Source organism: Heterobasidion irregulare, assembly GCF_000320585.1.
Source record: "Heterobasidion irregulare TC 32-1 unplaced genomic scaffold scaffold_05, whole genome shotgun sequence".
NCBI lineage: Eukaryota > Fungi > Basidiomycota > Agaricomycetes > Russulales > Bondarzewiaceae > Heterobasidion > Heterobasidion irregulare.
Window position 1 is genome coordinate 2,712,919 of NW_009258201.1, and position 16,419 is coordinate 2,729,337.

Below are 16,419 nucleotides of genomic sequence, written 5' to 3' on the forward strand. Positions count from 1 at the left end.
CCATCGCACTACTTGACGATGCGGTGCTTTGTCCTGTACGAACGCAATCGCAACGGGAGGGAGGAGATATGTCTTTCGGAGAGGGCTTAGAGGTTGGAAGAGCTACTGAATTGCTGCGATCGTCGAAAAGCAAGCAGAATGGACGAGGATATAACGACACACGGATACTGTATCAGACTGCACGTGAAAGAGAGAGTGGAGGCGGCAATGACACGTACGGCGCGAGTCTCCCTCTCTCAACCTTCCTGAGCTCCGTGGCTCGGGGTTCCTCCTTCCTCGACATGGTTTCTGTTCCGAACGCACCAGTGATATATATGCGCATGCGACATGGCATGATCGAAGGGGACAGAGGAGGGACGGAGTGGACTTCAGACTGTGGGATCGATACGCATTGAATGAGGAGGAAATCCGACGAGAAAGCGTCGTATTCACACGATTAGTATATACATCCGCATCCCGGATGTGCTGTATGAGGGAACCTCAAAGCAAAAGAAACTGATTTTCACGAGCACGATCACGAGCGCGATCGCCCTGGCCTGCCTTCGCCCGCTCTTGCTTACCTTCTTAGGCGGCCGCCCCAGCTGCCCCAGCCTCGTCACCGCCACCGCCCACCGTGACTGACACGTCGAGGTCCAGCTCGCGCTGCTCGAGGTCATACACCAGCCCATGCACATGCACGGGCCTGTCCAGCGGCTGCAGCGCGCCGAGCGCGCGCACGACGCCCGCGACCTGCACCGCGACGCCCTGCTCGACCAGCAGCAGCGCACGCTTGCGCAAGCTATCCCTTCAGCGCTGGGCGGTGATGGCGGAGTTGATGCCGTGGTTGAAGCGGCACGGCGGGGGGAAGCCGGCGGCGAGCACGGTGAGCGGCGCGAGCCAGCGCGCGAGCGGCGTCGTGGGCGCGGCGGGGTCCGTGTGTGCCGCTCGTGCTGTGTGTGCGGCCTCGATGCTTGCTTGGATGCAGGCACAGTCGGTGTAGCCTTCTACGACGACTAGAAAGGGGGCCAGTGTCAGCGCGCTGTGAGGCGATGAAAGAGAGCGAGAGGAGACGCACCGTGGTAGACTTTGAGCGTGTGGACGGCATGCTCGAGGACGGCGAGCGCGCTGGAGTCGTCCGCGCGGAACTGGCTAAGGAAAATGAGATAACAATAAACATGAGCGTGGATCGGGCGGAGAGAAAGCGCAAGGCGTACTTTGCCATGTTGCGGTAGACGAAGACGTTGCCCGTCGCGGGGTGTGGGTCGACCGACTTGGGGAAGGGCGAGTCGGCGCAGGCAGTCCAGAGCACCTGCACGGGCGCGCGCACGGCGCATCACGAAAGCAGGACGCGTTGGCACCACGGGCAAAGGACAGAGACGGACGCGAGAGGAGGGCGGGGGCTCGGACGCACTTTGGGAGGCTGCGCCGCCGCGTCTCTGCGAGAGGGCCGGGGATCATCACAGTCACAGTAGCCTTCGTCATCGTTGTCGTCGTCGTACTTGTCGTCCCAGTAGGAGTTGACCTTGGTGATGATGCTGTCGGCCATGGAGGGCGAATGTGGGCGAGGGACGGATGCCCAGGTCGACGATGATTTACCTCATATGGAAGGTCGGCGTTCATGTGCCCTCCCTCGATGAGACAGCAACGTATCAACATAATCAGTATCCGCACCCAGTACAGTACGCGACGCGTGAACAACGAACAAAGTATGTGATTTACAGCAGTCGTATAATTCCATCGCCTGCCTTTGCCCGATGCCTACCCCCTTCACGCTGTCGACCCAGCCTCGTCTACTGTGACCGATACGTGGAGGTTCCGCAGCTTGCGCGAGACGATGTCGTACACCAGCCCGTGCACGCGCACAGGTCGTTCCAGCGGCCGCAGCGCCTCGAGCGCGCGCGCGACGCCCGCGACCTGCGCCGCGACGTTCTGCTCGGTCAGCAGCGCCCGTGCCCGCGCGTGCGCGTAATCGTGGTCGTGGTCGTGGTCGTGGTCGTGGTCGTGGTCAACAGTGGAGCGCACCGGGGGGAGCGCGGCGGCGAGCGCGATGAGCGGCGCGAGCCAGCGCTCGAGCGGCGTCGTGGGGTCCGCAAGGCCCGCTTGTGCGGCTTTGTAGCTTGCTTTCACGCCGCCGCAGTCGGTGTGGCCCGCGACGACGACTGTGCGGGGGGCGAACTGTGAGTCGATTGGGAACGAGAGGAGAGAAAGGACGCGCCGTGGTGAACTTTGAGCTCCTGAATTGCGTAGTCGAGGACGGAGAGCGCGCCATCGTCGTCCGCGTGAAATTGGCTAAGTGCGATGAGATGAGAGGGAAAAAGTGTGCGGATCAGACAAAAAAGACGCGCAAGGCTTACTTTGCGATGTTGCGGTAGACGAATATGTCGCCCGTCGCAGAGTTTGGTACGACCGATTCGGGGACGCGCGAGTCGGCGCAGCCGATCCATAACAACTGCGCGCACACACACAGATACAAGTTCGAGGTATCACGAGAGAAGGACGCGTCGGCGGCGCGCGCAAAGGACAAAAACGGACGCGGGAGGAGGGCGGGGGCTCGGACGCACCCTGGGATGCTGCGGCGGCGCGTCCTCGCGGAACGGCCGGGGATCGGCGTCGTTGTACGTGTCGGCCCAGTGGGTGTTGGCCTTGATGATATTGTCGATGTCGGGGTGCATGGTGGGTACGCCGAGGCTGGCCATGGTGGGCGAGTGTGGACGAAGGGCGGATGGCGAGTCGAGGAAGCAGGGGCTTATATAGATATATATAGATAGGATTGAGTGAGAAGATGGGGAAAGGCCTCGAGGAACGGTCCGACGCTCGGTATACCTTCAGTGTTTGGCACCCTTGACCAGTCTTGCGGCAGGCCATCGGATTCAACCTATCCCTTCCCGAGGATGCGATGCCAGAGCCCGTCTTTCCCGAACCCTCCTCTTGCATTCCGTCCAGTCACAGGTGCGGTGTGCAAGGGTGTGCACCCAGCGGATGAGCAGGATGCCAGACACTAGATCATGATATCGGATATCGCTTTGGACGCACCCAGGCCCGCCCGAAATAGATTCGCAGACCGCGTTTTCTGAATCGTGCGCGAGGCATCGCGGTATCTCCCAGATTATCTGAAGACATCGCACCTCGTTGCTCGCCTGTTCGGCGGTCTACTAGGATGGTGTAGACCCGATGTGCTCGCTCGTCGCGCCAGGAAGAGGAGAGCTTGTAGCCAGGCGTTGATTAGCCGGTACCGAACGAGTCTCCATACGCAAGTTCGAAGGCTGAGTTCGTACAGATGAGCACGAGATTGGGAGAAGGCAGGATGACTCGCCGCAAGGCGATGCGGAGATAGGAACTGTCGTCACCTGCTGCGCGGGGCAGAGTGCACCTATAAATATGCGTTATGAGCTAAAATAAGAGCGCAGAACGCAAAGAGGCCAGAACTCGCCGTGACACGATAATGGGAGTGACTCAAGACGCGACGCGCTGTGAACTGGTGAGTTCGCTTATGAGTAGTCGTGCGTCTAAAACCCCCACCCCACTCGAAGGGCCTGGGTGAGATGTACTGGATAGCTGACCGTGTTCAGAAATCTCATGGGGATGCGGACAGGAGCGGGCACCCCTCAGAGTGGAGACGAGCATATACCCATACCCTATATCTGCATACATTGAGCCATTCACAACCGAGGTGTAACAAACGAAACAAGAACAATTCATACAATCATCATCATCTTTGTTATCGTCAGCACCCAATTCCTCAAACGGCGTCTAAACCTCGATGCTCTTCACATCAACCTGCTGGCCAACGCAATTCAACCTGTTCGTCCCAAGATTATACACCATACCCTGAACCCGGACGGTCGCGAGCAGGTTCAACGCGCGGATGACCGCGGTGATATTCTCGACCTGCGCCTTGACGTTTTCCTCAATGAGCAGCTGGAGCTGCTCCTCGTACTCGGGGGTGTTTGGAAGAGGGATGGGGTCCGTAACTTTTCCGGCAAGGGTGGTCAGAGGCACGAGCCAACGCTGAAGCGGCATCAGAGGGGATACGGGAAGCCCGCGCACAGCCTTGTAGGAGGCTTCGGCGCCTCCGCAATGAGTATGGCCCACGACGACGACTGAGGGGAAGTCAATGAGGCCGAACTCGGGCAAATGACGAGAGAATGCACCGTCTTGGATCTTGAGCGTTTGCAAGCCGTAAGTCAGGACGGAGAGCGCGTTGTCGTCATCTGTGTGGAATTGGCTGTGGCAATAAGAAAGAGAGAATAAAGGCTTGTCAGAATGTGTGATAGTAGAGAGTGTATGAAGGGCGTACTTGGCAATGTTGCGGTGAACGAAAACATCACCCGGTTCGGAAGAGAAGACGGCGGACTCCGGGACTCGTGAGTCAGAACAACCAATAAAGAGCAACTGCGTCCAGCGTCACGAAAGTATCAACGGAGTACCTTGAACAGCATGGGTGAGGCGCACATGGGGGGTCTGAGGCTCGACGTAATTGACGGCGTCGGCTACTCGAAAATAGGTGGAACAGAATTTGGCGATGACGGGGCTCATAGATTCATCAGCCATTGACACTGGAGTTATTGCTGAAGGGTGAGAGTGTTTTCTGAGATACTGATGAGGAGAGTCGCACCAGCGGGTTCTTATATATGTTCGAGTGGGGTGAAGTTGTGACAGATGGTATCCGTTCAATATTCGCGCTATCCAGCCCAACATCGTGGGATGCCATTTGCGACTCTAGGTCTAACCTACCCCCGGATGCGTGTGTGGATGAATGAGGTTACTTGCGATCTAGCCCCACGCTCGGTTTCAGTGCCTCTCCAACCCAACCACCGCTAGCACGGACTATCTAGCGGAACTGGTCGCGAGGTCATTGGGTATATAGGTGGCCGAATGCGTTGAATGCCACACACTATCTGACATCGGATCGCACCTAAGATCATCCGAGATAATTTCGTAGATCATTTTCACTCACTGTATGCAAGTCACCGCGACCTCTTTTATCTGAAGGCACCACATCTCGCTTCCCTGCCTGCTCACTGTCATCCTAGAACAAAACGAGCTCGGTGTTCACACTTCACGTGTCAGGAGGAGATGGGAGAAGATGCCAGATGTCGCATCGCGGATCGTCAACAATGTTATATATATATATATATGAGTATGAAGGCTGATTTCATCGAACATGAGCACGAGATAGGTTGATTAAGGGAAGACTCACCGCGAGGCGAGGCGGAAATAGAGTCTGTGCTCACTCATGCTATGCGGGAGGCCAGAGTGCATCGATAAAAACGAGTGCTAGGCCTGAATCAGGGCACTCAATGCAAGGAAGCAAAGCACCTGCCGCGATACAACGAGAAATGAGGGTCGGAATGGCGGGAGTATGCGACGCAGGAAGAAGACGCGCTGCGCTGCGAGCATGAGGTCAGATACCTCGACATCCTCAATAACACACGATCCCCCGTACTCACTCTTCAAGTCAACCCTGCAGTCCTTGTCATGCGTTTCTAAGCCGAATGACCCTCCTAGGACATGTAGGTCACGAAGCATTATGAAGAGCCGCGGGAGTCTCGAGGACACCGCGCGGTATTAGACAATGGTGTAGGCAGACAACCGCGGGGCTAGCGTGCGCATGTGGGTCAATTTACGATGTTCAGTTTCGAAAGGAACAAAATAGTACATACCATCCTAGTTTTATAAGACATGTACCTCCTTTCGTTTCTCTGCGATGGGATGCACATCCCCCCTCGTCCTCTCAGAGGCTTGTCTGGATATGATCTGCAGATCGCGCTTTCATCTGCATAGGCAGAATGAGCGAAATTTTTGCCTCTTGCGGATCTCCCGAATCTAGTCCAGGCGACGTAAACTACCTTACGAGCATTCCGTGCGAGCATCGATACCCAAGTGCAATAGGAGCTTTGCGACGCATCGAGCGAACGTGCAGATCACAACTAGACATAGGATATGGGCATTATCTAGACGTGTTGGTGCACCGTGCGTGCGTCTGTGATGATGAGCGAAGATATTAGACCCATGTGAAGAAAGCAAATTGATTCAATCTGCGGTAAGTCCGTCCACAGAGCCAAACGATGTGCCGTATCTGCTATTCTTGCGACCCTGTCTACGCGAGTGACTTATCCGAGGGGGAAGATGGCTGCAGAAAGAGAGGCGAGAGGCGAGGCGTTCAATGCGTTGGTAAATCCAGTCACCATGCATAGAGGTCAGGTGCTGAAAACGCGGTATATCCGTCCAAGAGAGGTGACCGGATGCGGTCAGGGCATTTGTCGTGACAACCTAACATAATGAGTACTTATTCACAGCAATCTAAATGGTAAACGTACCTTCGGGCCCACCATGGATACTGAAAGTCACCACCAGTCAGATCAATAGTAAGACAGTGTAGGACGAATGTAATATTCTCAAATTGAGGCTTGTGAGGCTCGATGAGAAGCTCTTGCCATTTGGACAAACGTAAAGATCTTAGTCTTCAATAAGCTCATTAGGAAGGCAGAATATGGCAAAAGAATACAGCATAAGATTTCGTCGATGAAGCAGCAGGGTTCAGAGATGTTGAGGGAAGTGGTCAGAGGCAAAGCAAACGCGTGCGCCAGGTCACTGCAGTCTACAGTCTAGGTATTGAAATTACATGTTAGGCGCGCGATATCACCATCGACTGACTCTTCCCGGCACCGCACCATGCACAGAACCCGCACTCTGATGACCAGATGCAGACCGTCTGTCTGCCTCTCCTCGTCTCACCCCCAGAGACTAGGACATGGCTGAGGAGCACAGAAAAGTCGCTGAGCGCGCGCGTGCCCCGCCATCAACGCCGGCACCTGTCCCTCAACAAATTGCGCTCGATGTAGCGACTGGCCCTGCGTCCAGCAGCCCTCCTGCCTTCGTCGAGCCGTATGTCGCTCCAGAATCAAAAATCATAGACGACGACATCCCCACACAGTCTGCACCCCGCACGCACGGGCCTCCCATGGACTTTTACTTCCTCCCAATCCCGCCATGGCTGCGGTACGACAGCGCGAAACTGATCCAATTCGGCATATTGCTGAACCTCGTCTTTGCGGTCGCGAGCACTTTTAGTGCGTGCATTCTTTTTTATAGGGAGGACGGTTGCTGAGACGCTTCGCGGGTGGTAGCGGCGGCAAACTTGTACTATTGCCAGCCTTTGCTGAGTGAGTGAGGGTTCGCACGCACAGCCCTCGATTTCTAACGTGTGCCTGTTTTAGTCCAGCTTTCCGACTCTTTTGGCGTGTCCCATAGCGAAGTATCGAGGTGAGTATCTGCCCCTTGTCTCCACGACTTGAAGCTCATCTCGCAGAGTCCCAACGCTCATCCAAGCCGGGTAAGCCGCCCTGATATGACCTCGCTCATCTACTGAAACCCGCACGCACGCACCTAGCTATGCAACGGGCCTCCTCCTCATCTCCCCCACGGGCGACCTCGTCCGCCGCCGCCCGCTCCTCCTCCTCCTCGTCGCCTCCTCCACCTTGCTCACCCTTGGCCTCGCCCTAACGCGCTCCTTCTCCGCCTTCGCCGCACTCTCCTTCCTCACTGGCCTCGCCTCCGTCGCACCGCAGGTCCTCATCCCACTCGCCGCCGACCTCGCACCGCCGCACCGCCGCGCCCAAGCCATCGCGACCGTCTTCTCCGGCCTCCTTGTCGGCGTCCTCCTCGCGCGCGTCCTCGCCGGCGTCATCGCACAATTCACGACTTGGCACGCAGTGTACTACCTCGCTGCGGGCGCACAGGCGGCCGTGCTCGTCGCGTTGTGGGCGGCGCTGCCCGACTGCCCGCGGAAGGACGCCGGGGTGGGGTATTTCGGGGTGTTAGCGTCGACGGTGCGGCTCGCGGTGACGGAGCCAAGGCTTGTGCAGGCATGCATCGTCATGCTAGCGTCGAGCGCGTGCTTTGCGAATTTCTGGGTCACACTCACCTTCCTCCTCGGCGGGCCGCCGTACAACTTCTCCACGTACGTGCGCCTCCCTCAGACGTGTCGATGCCCTGCTGAGACGCAATATGCTTCGCAGGCTCGGGATTGGACTGTTTGGCCTCGTGGGGTTGTTCGGCGCCGCGCTAGGCCCGCTCGTCGGGCGCACGATCGACGCGGTCGTGCCGTGGCATGCGACGCTCGCCGCAACCATGGGCCTGCTCGCGATGCACGCTATCTACACCGGTGCGGCGGGCGTCCACATCGCTGCTGTCGTCGTCGTCTGCCTCGGGCTCGACCTCGCGGACCAGGTGCAGCAGGTGTCGCTCACGACGGCCGTCTTTGCGTGCGTGCTCTCTCGCGGCATCGGTCGGCTCGAGTGTCAAATCTGACGTCTGACGGCTGTGCGGTTAATGTCATGCGGTCAGGATATCGCACGCGATGCGCGCGCGCCTCAACGCTGTCCTCATCCTCTCCGTGAGTCCTCGCTCCTTCACCGTCTTCAATAAACCGCGGCTCGCTCACGCATGTACACACGCCCCCGCTAGATCTTCGTCGGGCAGGTCATGGGTACCGCGGTCGGCACGCGCGTGTTCGTGCGCTACGGCTGGCGCGCGGCGGCCGCGCTGTCGCTCGGGTGGACGGCGCTCCAGGTCGGCATGCTGCTCGCCCGCGGGCCGCACTGTGCGCGGTACACGTGGGTCGGGTACGAGGGCGGGTGGGCGTGGCGCAGGGACGCTGGCGCCGACAGTCGCGTAGGAGTCAGTACACGTGCTGAGACGGACAGAGAGCGGAAGGCGGAGGCGGAGGTGGTTGAGGCTGGGGCCGATGTGGAGAAGGGCGACCTGAAGGCGCCGGCTGTCTGACCTGCCCTTACGTGCAGCTTTCGCCACGTCTGAAAAGACAGTATATGTCCTTAGTTGCGCGCCGGAAGTGAGACGGGCCTGCAAAGAAGAGGTTCGAGCCGCAGCCCTATCATCACCATCGCATCGCGCACGCAAAATCCCCCACGGCAGGAGTCTGATCCTCTCAAGCTCTTGCTTCATGCCAGCATCAATAGATGTTGCCGTGAGGGCAAAATAAATCGAGAGTTGCCGTTTCGAAGTATGGTGGCAAGCCAGGCTGTATTCAGATTCTCACGCTTTTAGCCGTCATGAATGCGACTCGTTAGCGACTCGTCAGGACTCCTCTCGTCTTCTGAACGCTCTGCAGAACTTTCATTCGCAGCCCACTCGTAGGAAAAGATCGTCCGTATGGCACGCATGGAATCGTGTAGAACCGTACTATGGTGCTCCCGTCTGCCCGTCTTGAGCGACGTCATGTCCTCGTTCCGCTGGATGGCACTAGCCCAACTCTCTAACTCCTCCGTCGCTCTAACCATATCAATATCCTGGGATCCACCGCATATCCTCCCCTGCTTGATCCCTAGAACTAGACATTCTCACTCAATGCTCACACGCGGATGATTTGACGCCAGCACCGTGACGCACCGATGACTGCGTGGAACGGATGGATGAACGACATCTCAGATGCGCTTATCAGGCGCGTGTATCATGCCTTTCGCACCCACTCAGATCTCGTTGTGAGGAAGAAGGGAAGGTCACGAGGCAATGAAACGAGGAGATGTGTTGGGTGAGTGAAAATTTGCAGCATGCGGTGTTGATCGAGCTATGCAGGCCTCGTTTTGGTCGGTCACACACCACGTTCAACGTTGTGCGTGAGCTCGGTCTATATTCTCCGGCGCCTTGATCTACATCGCCCTCATTGAAGCTGAAGGACGATTGAAATGGCTATAGGCTGCCTTGACTCGATAGACATCTCGCGTCACCATTCGTTGATTGCCCCACATTCAACCTTGTACTCTCGTGGGCGCCGAATCATGATCTCTCGATGCTAGTTGCCATTGATCACGGGGTTTTACTTCTTGCGAGCAGCGAGCTCTATAGAGCTTTTGTCGCTGCAACAGTCTTTGGTGTCTAGATGCGGATCCGATACGGCAATGTTATCACCCACCGTACTGCCAACCTGTTTTCTCGCTGTAAATACACTCATGGCACTGCAACCATGTCTGCTTTACAACCTCCTGCAATTTACGCCGTTTCTTTCTCGTGGACATATGTTCTATGCTGTGCGGCGCGCGCCGTATCCAGTTGAGTATTCGTCAAGTTCAGTCAACGAGCCCTGGATGAGAGGACACCTGGGTCATATCAACACGATCAGCTGCATCAGATCTCAACGGACACTATTGACAACATGCGTGCGAGGCTGTCAAAGTGCGCTCGTGATGGTGCCAATGCAATTCATCCGGTCTGTCTTATAAGCGACCCTTTTCCTCAGTCTTCCTCATCCCTTCTGCTTACACCCATCCAATCCCTGTATCCAAATATCCTGAGAGCTTTTGCGTTGCCAACATGGTTGATCAATCACCTGAATTCCTTCACGTCATCGGCATAATATACCTGGACTCTTTTATTGTCACGATCACGAGCACATTCTTCTATGGTCAACCATCTTTGTCGTTTGATTCAACCGTATCGCTGATATCTTGTCGACCACTGTAGGCATTTTTACTATCCTCATATGCTGCTCGACATATCTTCTATGGTACATCTCGATTTTTCTCATGTTTGGCAATAGCTAACTCGATGATTCATGCAGCCAAAAAAAACTGACTTCACGGGTCAATCTAGCAATGTTGATCATTACTTTATCAATATTCCTAGCATCGACTCTTGCTTGGGCACTTGTTTTCATGATCATCATCGAATCAACACAAGAACTGTTCATTCTTCATTCAAACCAACTGTTCCAGAATAAGGTCTTCAAAATCAATAAAGACAACATGAATGTTAACATCATAGAATCATTTATGCAGCAAATCAATGTATGTGGCATCCAAACTTGGATATTGTCATGGATGCTCATTCAAAATTAATTAATTCCTTGATAGTTCTTTCTAGGAGATGGAATTGTGGTTTGGAGAGCATGGACATTATGGCAGAAGAGAAAAGTCATGGCTCTTCCTTTGAGTCTTTTATTGATTTCTGCTAGTAAGCTGTCACATGCTTCCCTGAATTTGCACTCATATTTCTGTCAGTAACTTCCATTGCCTCTCTTGTGCTCATCACTGTATCCCTTCTTCAACAATCACCACAGCTGCTTAATATTTTTGGCATCACTCAAGTAACAGTGTGGGGTTTAGAGCTTATGATAAATCTTAGCTCAACTTTGCTTATAGCATATCAAGCTTGGTATTATAGAATTTTTTTTTCTTATACAAGGGGCAATCTCTGAATATTTTTTCTAGGGCATATAGGCAATCTATCAAAGCTCATCTTTCAAAACATAAAAAAACTAGAGTTGAAAGAATTCTAGCTCTGCTAATTGAATCAGGTTTTATATACTGTGGATTATGGGTAATCACAACCTTATTCAAATACAGTTTTATAATACTAACAGCTCATTTTGAAAGATTATACTTATTGCCTTGAATTTTAATGCTCCTGACAATTACAACTTTATTATAGCTAGCAGTATGCATCTTGCAGTAAGTAAACCATGTTTACTTATTGAGTATGGTACTCAAAAAATATTAGGGCATTTATCCAACCTCAATAGTAATATTGGTCACTATTGATAGCACAATGGTAGAGATGTCAAGAATCCCTACACCTGTAGCTCAGGACCTAGCTGAGGGCACACCGGGCAGTGATACTATGCAAATTATGCCTGAGATGTAATCATATTACCTTAGTGTTAACAGAGAGGACAGATAGACCATTCCAAAGCTGCCATGTTTCACAGTAATTATCCTTGTCAAACCAGAGTGGTTAAAGTGAACAATACTTTCGCTTATAACGACAATGCTTGCTTCACGAAGTGTTAGCGAGCTGTTGAAGACATGCAACATCCAATCTCCTCGAGGCAGGTTTCCTACGTTCCAAGAGCAGCCCTCGAGAAGTTTAACCAATCGAGAAATATATCCGAATTGAATGGATCATCGGAGACCAGATCCGCAATTCATATTTCATTCCAAAGAATCGCGAGACCAAACATATGCAGTAATTTAGCTATACCTAGGAGGTAATAGTGCCTCGAAGCATGGGACATCGAATGTTCTGAGCTTCACCATCGTCGTCGATAGAGAGCGAGAGTATATCCACCGAACAATTAGAGCGACCCATGAGCAGCGCAGGACCGTGTTCCGAAGGAACGGCCGTATCATCTAGATTGAAAAGCGAGCAAGGACTTCTTCGGGAAGAAAGTTAGTGTCGTCCTTCATCGCATACACAATAATACCAGCAGCCGCGTTGCTCTTCTTGAAAGTCAGGCTTAATTTGGATCGCGGGCCGCGCTCTATCATCATCCGCTGAATGAGCCTCAGGATGTGCACAAGCTTCCGGAATTGGGATTCCGCCCTGTCTTTCAGCACGTCGATGCGCTCCAGTGTGTGCCTATACTCCCGGATCCTCATGACCTTGCTGTCAGTGTGAATACCCACGAAGAGGTTTGAGACCAGAGATAGATATAGCTGAGGGAACGAGTAGCTTTCGATGGCGCACAACCTTTTGCGACTGGAGACGACCTTCAGCTCGATTAAAGAGGAGGCGGGAACCGGGGAGCCGCTGCTCTGCAGAATATGGAGAGGCGCGCAGTTCGGAGCAGGAAACGGTGAAGAGGTATCGACAGACGCGGCTCTGGTGTCTGCGGCACCAGCAGGGTGTTCCTCGTCAGAGGGTGCGGGGAGATATGCGTCGGCTTCACATCGGACTACCATGCGCAGTCCACCAAGTTCCTGAGAATAGAGCGAACGCGTAAGTGCCGAAGCAGGCGCCAGAATAATGTCGGAGCTCACGTATTTCAAGATCTGATAGTACGAAGAATACCCTTTTTTGGCTGGGGCGCTCGCCGTTGACTCAAAGCCACGACCAAAGTTGACCGACTGTGTGTGACAGATGGCCTTGGGGTCCCAGCGGTTCATGAGAACGGTATGGTCTCCCACGAGCTGAAGGTCGATGCGTTCAGGCTTAGAATTGAAGCCTCCCGAGACCCATTGAAGCAACCTTCGGAGGTTGCCCCGATCTGTAACGAAGTCAAGGGCAGGCCAATCCACTTGTGAGCCGCTAGCATCCACGGCCGCGATGAGCGGCAGGAGAGGCATGTCCGGAAGACGAAAGGCATTTTCGTTCATATACGCCGCCGGTCCACTTGCCACCTCAAACGGAGCTGAGAGGTTCAACCACCGACGGGGTGCTCCTAACACGCGGGAATAACACGTTAACTCGTCGAGTGCCAAAGTTTGGACGTCGTGAGCGTACCCGGCACCACGATCACGGGCTTCGCATATTGTTCCGATTCTGACCAGTTGTAAGATCCGATGCACGAAGTGTTCGTCAAGGCAGTATCGACAGATTCTCTGACGTCGCTGTCTAGGATGCCAAGCTGTCGAAACGACTCCGGGTGCAGTCCGTCAAGAATGGCAGCGCTTTGAAATGTCATGAGGAGAGAGCTCCAGCAGAAAAGACATTGAGTCAAACATCGATGGCGAGCAATTTATACGAGATTATGGGCGAGTGGCGACTGGCGGCGATGGTCTTTACCGTAAGTGGAAATGCCAGCGGACTCACATTTGTCATCGATTTCCTTTTGGAGCGAGCATGGCACGAAATTTCCCGGCGCAGTGACTCGAGATGAGCACACCCGCTAAACGTTCCTCCCTGCACAAGCGTGCCAACCGCGTACAGATCTCGAATTGGTTATTTGAATGGCTTCTTTGACCATGAGTGCGGGAGATTTCAGCGTACAGCTTCCTGATAACAACCACTGACATGATTGAGCCGTTACTAGATCCAGACGCGCTCAACGGCCGTCTTCTCTTCGCAATCCCCAAGAAGGGTATGTAGAATCAAGTTTCGGGAACGTTGGTCACGACCCTGACGCGATTTATAGGCCGTCTTCACGAAAAATGTCTCGAGCTCCTGTCCGGTGAGTGAGTCTGACCCTCTTGTATTCGTGATCTGTCGTTGAATGGGTTGTAGGAGCCGACATACAATTCCGGAGACACAATAGACTAGATGTCGCCCTGGTTTTGAACCACCCCATCGCATTGTAAGGCACATCAAAAATAGGATGGTCCATTATCTAATCTATAGCTAAACACACACATGCACAGGGTCTTCCTTCCCGCATCCGATATCCCATCCTTCGTAGGCCAGGGCAACGTCGACCTCGGCATCACAGGCCACGACGTTATTCTCGAAGCCAAAATGGAGCACCACGTCACCGAGGCGCTCCGCCTGGGCTTCGGCAAGTGCGCGCTGCAGGTGCAGGTCCCCGAGGCTGGCCCCATTCAGACCGTCGAGGACCTCGCGGGCAAGCGCGTCGTGACCAGCTTCGAGGTGCTCTCCGGGAGCTATTTCGGCGCGATCGACGATCGGCTGCAAAAGGCGGATGGGGAGCGCACAAAAATCGAGTATGTCGGCGGGAGCGTCGAGGCGGCCTGCGCGTTGGGCCTGGCAGATGGAATCGGTACGCCTTTTGTCTGTCTGTCCGCCCTGTCTCGCTGACAGATTCTCCTTATAGTTGATCTCGTTGGTATGTGGATGGCACCGCCTTTGTTCTCGCACCCACTCTGACCCGCACCCAGAATCGGGCGAAACGATGCGTGCAGCCGGCCTGCACGCCATCGCCACTGTCCTCCAATCCGAAGCCGTCCTCATCAAGTCCAGCGTCCCAAAACACCCCACCCTCACCCCCCTCATCAACCTGATCACGTCCCGCATCGCCGGCGTCATCGCCGCCAGCAAGTACGTCGTCTGCGAGTACAATATCCCCCGGTCCAAGCTTCACGACGCTGCAATCGTCACCCCTGGTCGCCGCGCCCCGACGGTCAGCCCGCTCGAGGACACTGATTGGGTCGCGGTCAGTGCGATGGTGATCAAGTCTGCGATGGCCACGACGATGGACAAGCTAGTCGAGATCGGTGCGGAGGATATCTTAATATTCAACTTGGATAACTGTAGAGTGTAAATTCAACATTCCCTGCGGTCTTTGATGTCCAACGTTGCCAAACGTATCGTAAAATCATAACATTGAAAAGCGCCAGCACCTCATTTCTAAGCTGAAATATTGCTAGGCAGCATTCGTGTGAGGAGCAAGGTGTCCTAACGATACTCTCCGATGTGTAAAAGGGCACTGCCGCGATGTATAATCTAGAACACACTGCACTCACGGCAAATTTTCGAAATTATCTTTGAATTGCATAGGGAGGAAATCAAGATATAGAAAAGAGATACCAGAAAAGTCAAGTAGATGGGTATATGTACGGTATGAACCTAACGTACACATGGAAGACACAAACAGTCAAAAGACGATTACCGAGTATTACAGAGAGCAAGTGGAAGATCCCGATGGTGGGTAGCCATAAAGTTATGCAAGACGACCGGAGAGCTACACGGGAGAGAGGGAGTTAAATATATGTACGTACTATGTCGCGATCATATAAAACAACACGCCATATTGGTGTCAGATGTGGAGAGATGTCAACAGGTGTCGGGCAACAATAAATATGAACGCAAGGGATGCATCAACGTATGCACAGTGAAAGACTCCCTACTTTTGTACAGATCCCTGATGTTGGCCGAGGGTCAGACGGACGGGACACTCACAACAGCAAGTGCCGCCTCCCGCGCGCATCCATATCGACACTCCTGCTCCTTCCCCCGCTCGGTGGGATAGCAATGGGGGTCGTCCCGGAGGTTAAGCCGTGCAAGCCATCAAGGTGCGGAGACGAATGAGCCATAGACATCGCCGGAGACAATTCGACGCTCGCGCGCGATCGCGGAACATTCCACGGCATCGTTCGAGCAGGCGGTGTGCTTCCCGCCCGCTTTCCCTTTGCCGGTTGCGACTCTAGCCCCTCTGTATCCTCGTCCACTATATAGTTGCGGCTGCGAGAATGCGAGCCACCTACGGAGTCGGCCCTTCCACTTCCGCTACGCGCATCGGGGGACAACGTCCATCGACTTGTCTCGTCCAGTACGTCGAGCTCAGAGTCAACGCCGTGGGATCGTAGTAGTGGATGTTGACAGTCTTCGGAGCGTACACGGAAGCTCCTGCGGCCCCGCGATGTGTTGCGTTCGGGAGAGAGGATGAATGGGATATGCTTCTTGGCATCCACGGCGAGCAACGAATCAGTCGGCGTCATGGGCGCCATGCTAGGACTTGGCGAGCGCGAGGACAAGCGCGCTCGGACCTGATCTTTGGCAGGGTTACGCCCGCGCTCAACAGGCTGTCGCGGAATGCTGGACGATGAAGAGCCGTGTCCACCAGATAATGACGAAGAAGAAAAGGTGCTGAAGATGGAGTGGGTGAGGGCGGAGAAGGATGGAATGGACAGCGGAGGCGTGCCGTCACTCCTGGAAGATGTCGACCGGCTAATGGCACTCGTTGTGTGACGGGATGACGAACGTGCACGCAGATGGCTTGATTCCGCGTCATCTTCGGTGGTGCGTGCGCGA

The 16,419-nt window shown here is 54.4% G+C and overlaps 10 protein-coding genes across 10 annotated transcripts; 3 read left to right on the forward strand and 7 right to left on the reverse strand.

The window, feature by feature from the left end:
• Positions 1–564: 564 nt before the first annotated feature.
• On the reverse strand, positions 565–1,525 carry HETIRDRAFT_451835 (uncharacterized protein; the record flags this gene model as incomplete). The annotated part of the gene is made up of 5 exons (XM_009548521.1): positions 565–784; positions 836–992; positions 1,055–1,128; positions 1,194–1,288; positions 1,391–1,525. The coding sequence occupies 5 exons, from the start codon at positions 1,523–1,525 to the stop codon at positions 565–567; spliced, it is 681 nt and encodes a 226-aa protein (XP_009546816.1).
• A 221-nt stretch (positions 1,526–1,746) lies between these two features.
• HETIRDRAFT_317597 (uncharacterized protein) lies at positions 1,747–4,374 on the reverse strand (the record flags this gene model as incomplete). The annotated part of the gene is made up of 4 exons (XM_009548522.1): positions 1,747–1,911; positions 3,850–4,079; positions 4,131–4,204; positions 4,277–4,374. Coding segments are annotated over 4 exons (567 nt in total), but the record flags the coding sequence as incomplete, so codon positions are not given.
• An 882-nt stretch (positions 4,375–5,256) lies between these two features.
• On the reverse strand, positions 5,257–5,508 carry HETIRDRAFT_168770 (uncharacterized protein; the record flags this gene model as incomplete). Its single annotated transcript, XM_009548523.1, has 1 exon — positions 5,257–5,508. One exon carries the CDS (start codon positions 5,506–5,508, stop codon positions 5,257–5,259), a length of 252 nt encoding a protein of 83 aa, XP_009546818.1.
• Positions 5,509–6,012: 504 nt separating this feature from the next.
• HETIRDRAFT_418208 (uncharacterized protein) lies at positions 6,013–6,314 on the reverse strand (the record flags this gene model as incomplete). Its single annotated transcript, XM_009548524.1, has 2 exons — positions 6,013–6,252; positions 6,300–6,314. The coding sequence occupies 2 exons, from the start codon at positions 6,312–6,314 to the stop codon at positions 6,013–6,015; spliced, it is 255 nt and encodes an 84-aa protein (XP_009546819.1).
• Positions 6,315–6,943: 629 nt separating this feature from the next.
• HETIRDRAFT_44856 (major facilitator superfamily) lies at positions 6,944–8,766 on the forward strand (the record flags this gene model as incomplete). Its single annotated transcript, XM_009547498.1, has 8 exons — positions 6,944–7,052; positions 7,110–7,145; positions 7,200–7,245; positions 7,292–7,315; positions 7,373–7,942; positions 8,001–8,246; positions 8,329–8,377; positions 8,449–8,766. The coding sequence occupies 8 exons, from the start codon at positions 6,944–6,946 to the stop codon at positions 8,764–8,766; spliced, it is 1,398 nt and encodes a 465-aa protein (XP_009545793.1).
• A 278-nt stretch (positions 8,767–9,044) lies between these two features.
• On the reverse strand, positions 9,045–9,424 carry HETIRDRAFT_101254 (uncharacterized protein; the record flags this gene model as incomplete). Its single annotated transcript, XM_009548525.1, has 2 exons — positions 9,045–9,331; positions 9,391–9,424. The coding sequence occupies 2 exons, from the start codon at positions 9,422–9,424 to the stop codon at positions 9,045–9,047; spliced, it is 321 nt and encodes a 106-aa protein (XP_009546820.1).
• Positions 9,425–10,442: 1,018 nt separating this feature from the next.
• Positions 10,443–11,640, forward strand: HETIRDRAFT_318648 (uncharacterized protein; the record flags this gene model as incomplete). The annotated part of the gene is made up of 7 exons (XM_009548526.1): positions 10,443–10,504; positions 10,559–10,784; positions 10,851–10,950; positions 10,998–11,151; positions 11,208–11,316; positions 11,373–11,447; positions 11,497–11,640. Coding segments are annotated over 7 exons (870 nt in total), but the record flags the coding sequence as incomplete, so codon positions are not given.
• Positions 11,641–12,632: 992 nt separating this feature from the next.
• Positions 12,633–13,399, reverse strand: HETIRDRAFT_317560 (uncharacterized protein; the record flags this gene model as incomplete). Its single annotated transcript, XM_009548527.1, has 3 exons — positions 12,633–12,695; positions 12,756–13,156; positions 13,219–13,399. Coding segments are annotated over 3 exons (645 nt in total), but the record flags the coding sequence as incomplete, so codon positions are not given.
• A 216-nt stretch (positions 13,400–13,615) lies between these two features.
• HETIRDRAFT_440239 (uncharacterized protein) lies at positions 13,616–14,949 on the forward strand. The gene is made up of 7 exons (XM_009548528.1): positions 13,616–13,683; positions 13,748–13,795; positions 13,850–13,885; positions 13,939–14,008; positions 14,073–14,428; positions 14,483–14,494; positions 14,547–14,949. The coding sequence occupies exons 1-7, from the start codon at positions 13,665–13,667 to the stop codon at positions 14,927–14,929; spliced, it is 924 nt and encodes a 307-aa protein (XP_009546823.1). The 5' UTR covers positions 13,616–13,664; the 3' UTR covers positions 14,930–14,949.
• A 192-nt stretch (positions 14,950–15,141) lies between these two features.
• Positions 15,142–16,257, reverse strand: HETIRDRAFT_409777 (uncharacterized protein). The gene has a single exon (XM_009548529.1). The coding sequence runs from the start codon at positions 16,113–16,115 to the stop codon at positions 15,564–15,566; it is 552 nt and encodes a 183-aa protein (XP_009546824.1). The 5' UTR covers positions 16,116–16,257; the 3' UTR covers positions 15,142–15,563.
• Between the last annotated feature and the right edge of the window lie 162 nt (positions 16,258–16,419).

Coding starts and splice junctions, on each gene's coding strand:
- HETIRDRAFT_440239 (XM_009548528.1), top strand. Junction 13,886..13,938: donor ATGTCTCGAGCTCCTGTCCG/GTGAGTGAGTCT, acceptor AATGGGTTGTAG/GAGCCGACATACAATTCCGG. Junction 14,009..14,072: donor TTGAACCACCCCATCGCATT/GTAAGGCACATC, acceptor ACACATGCACAG/GGTCTTCCTTCCCGCATCCG.
- HETIRDRAFT_409777 (XM_009548529.1), bottom strand. CDS start 16,115: ATGGCGCCCATGACGCCGACTGATTCGTTGCTCGCCGTGGATGCCAAG.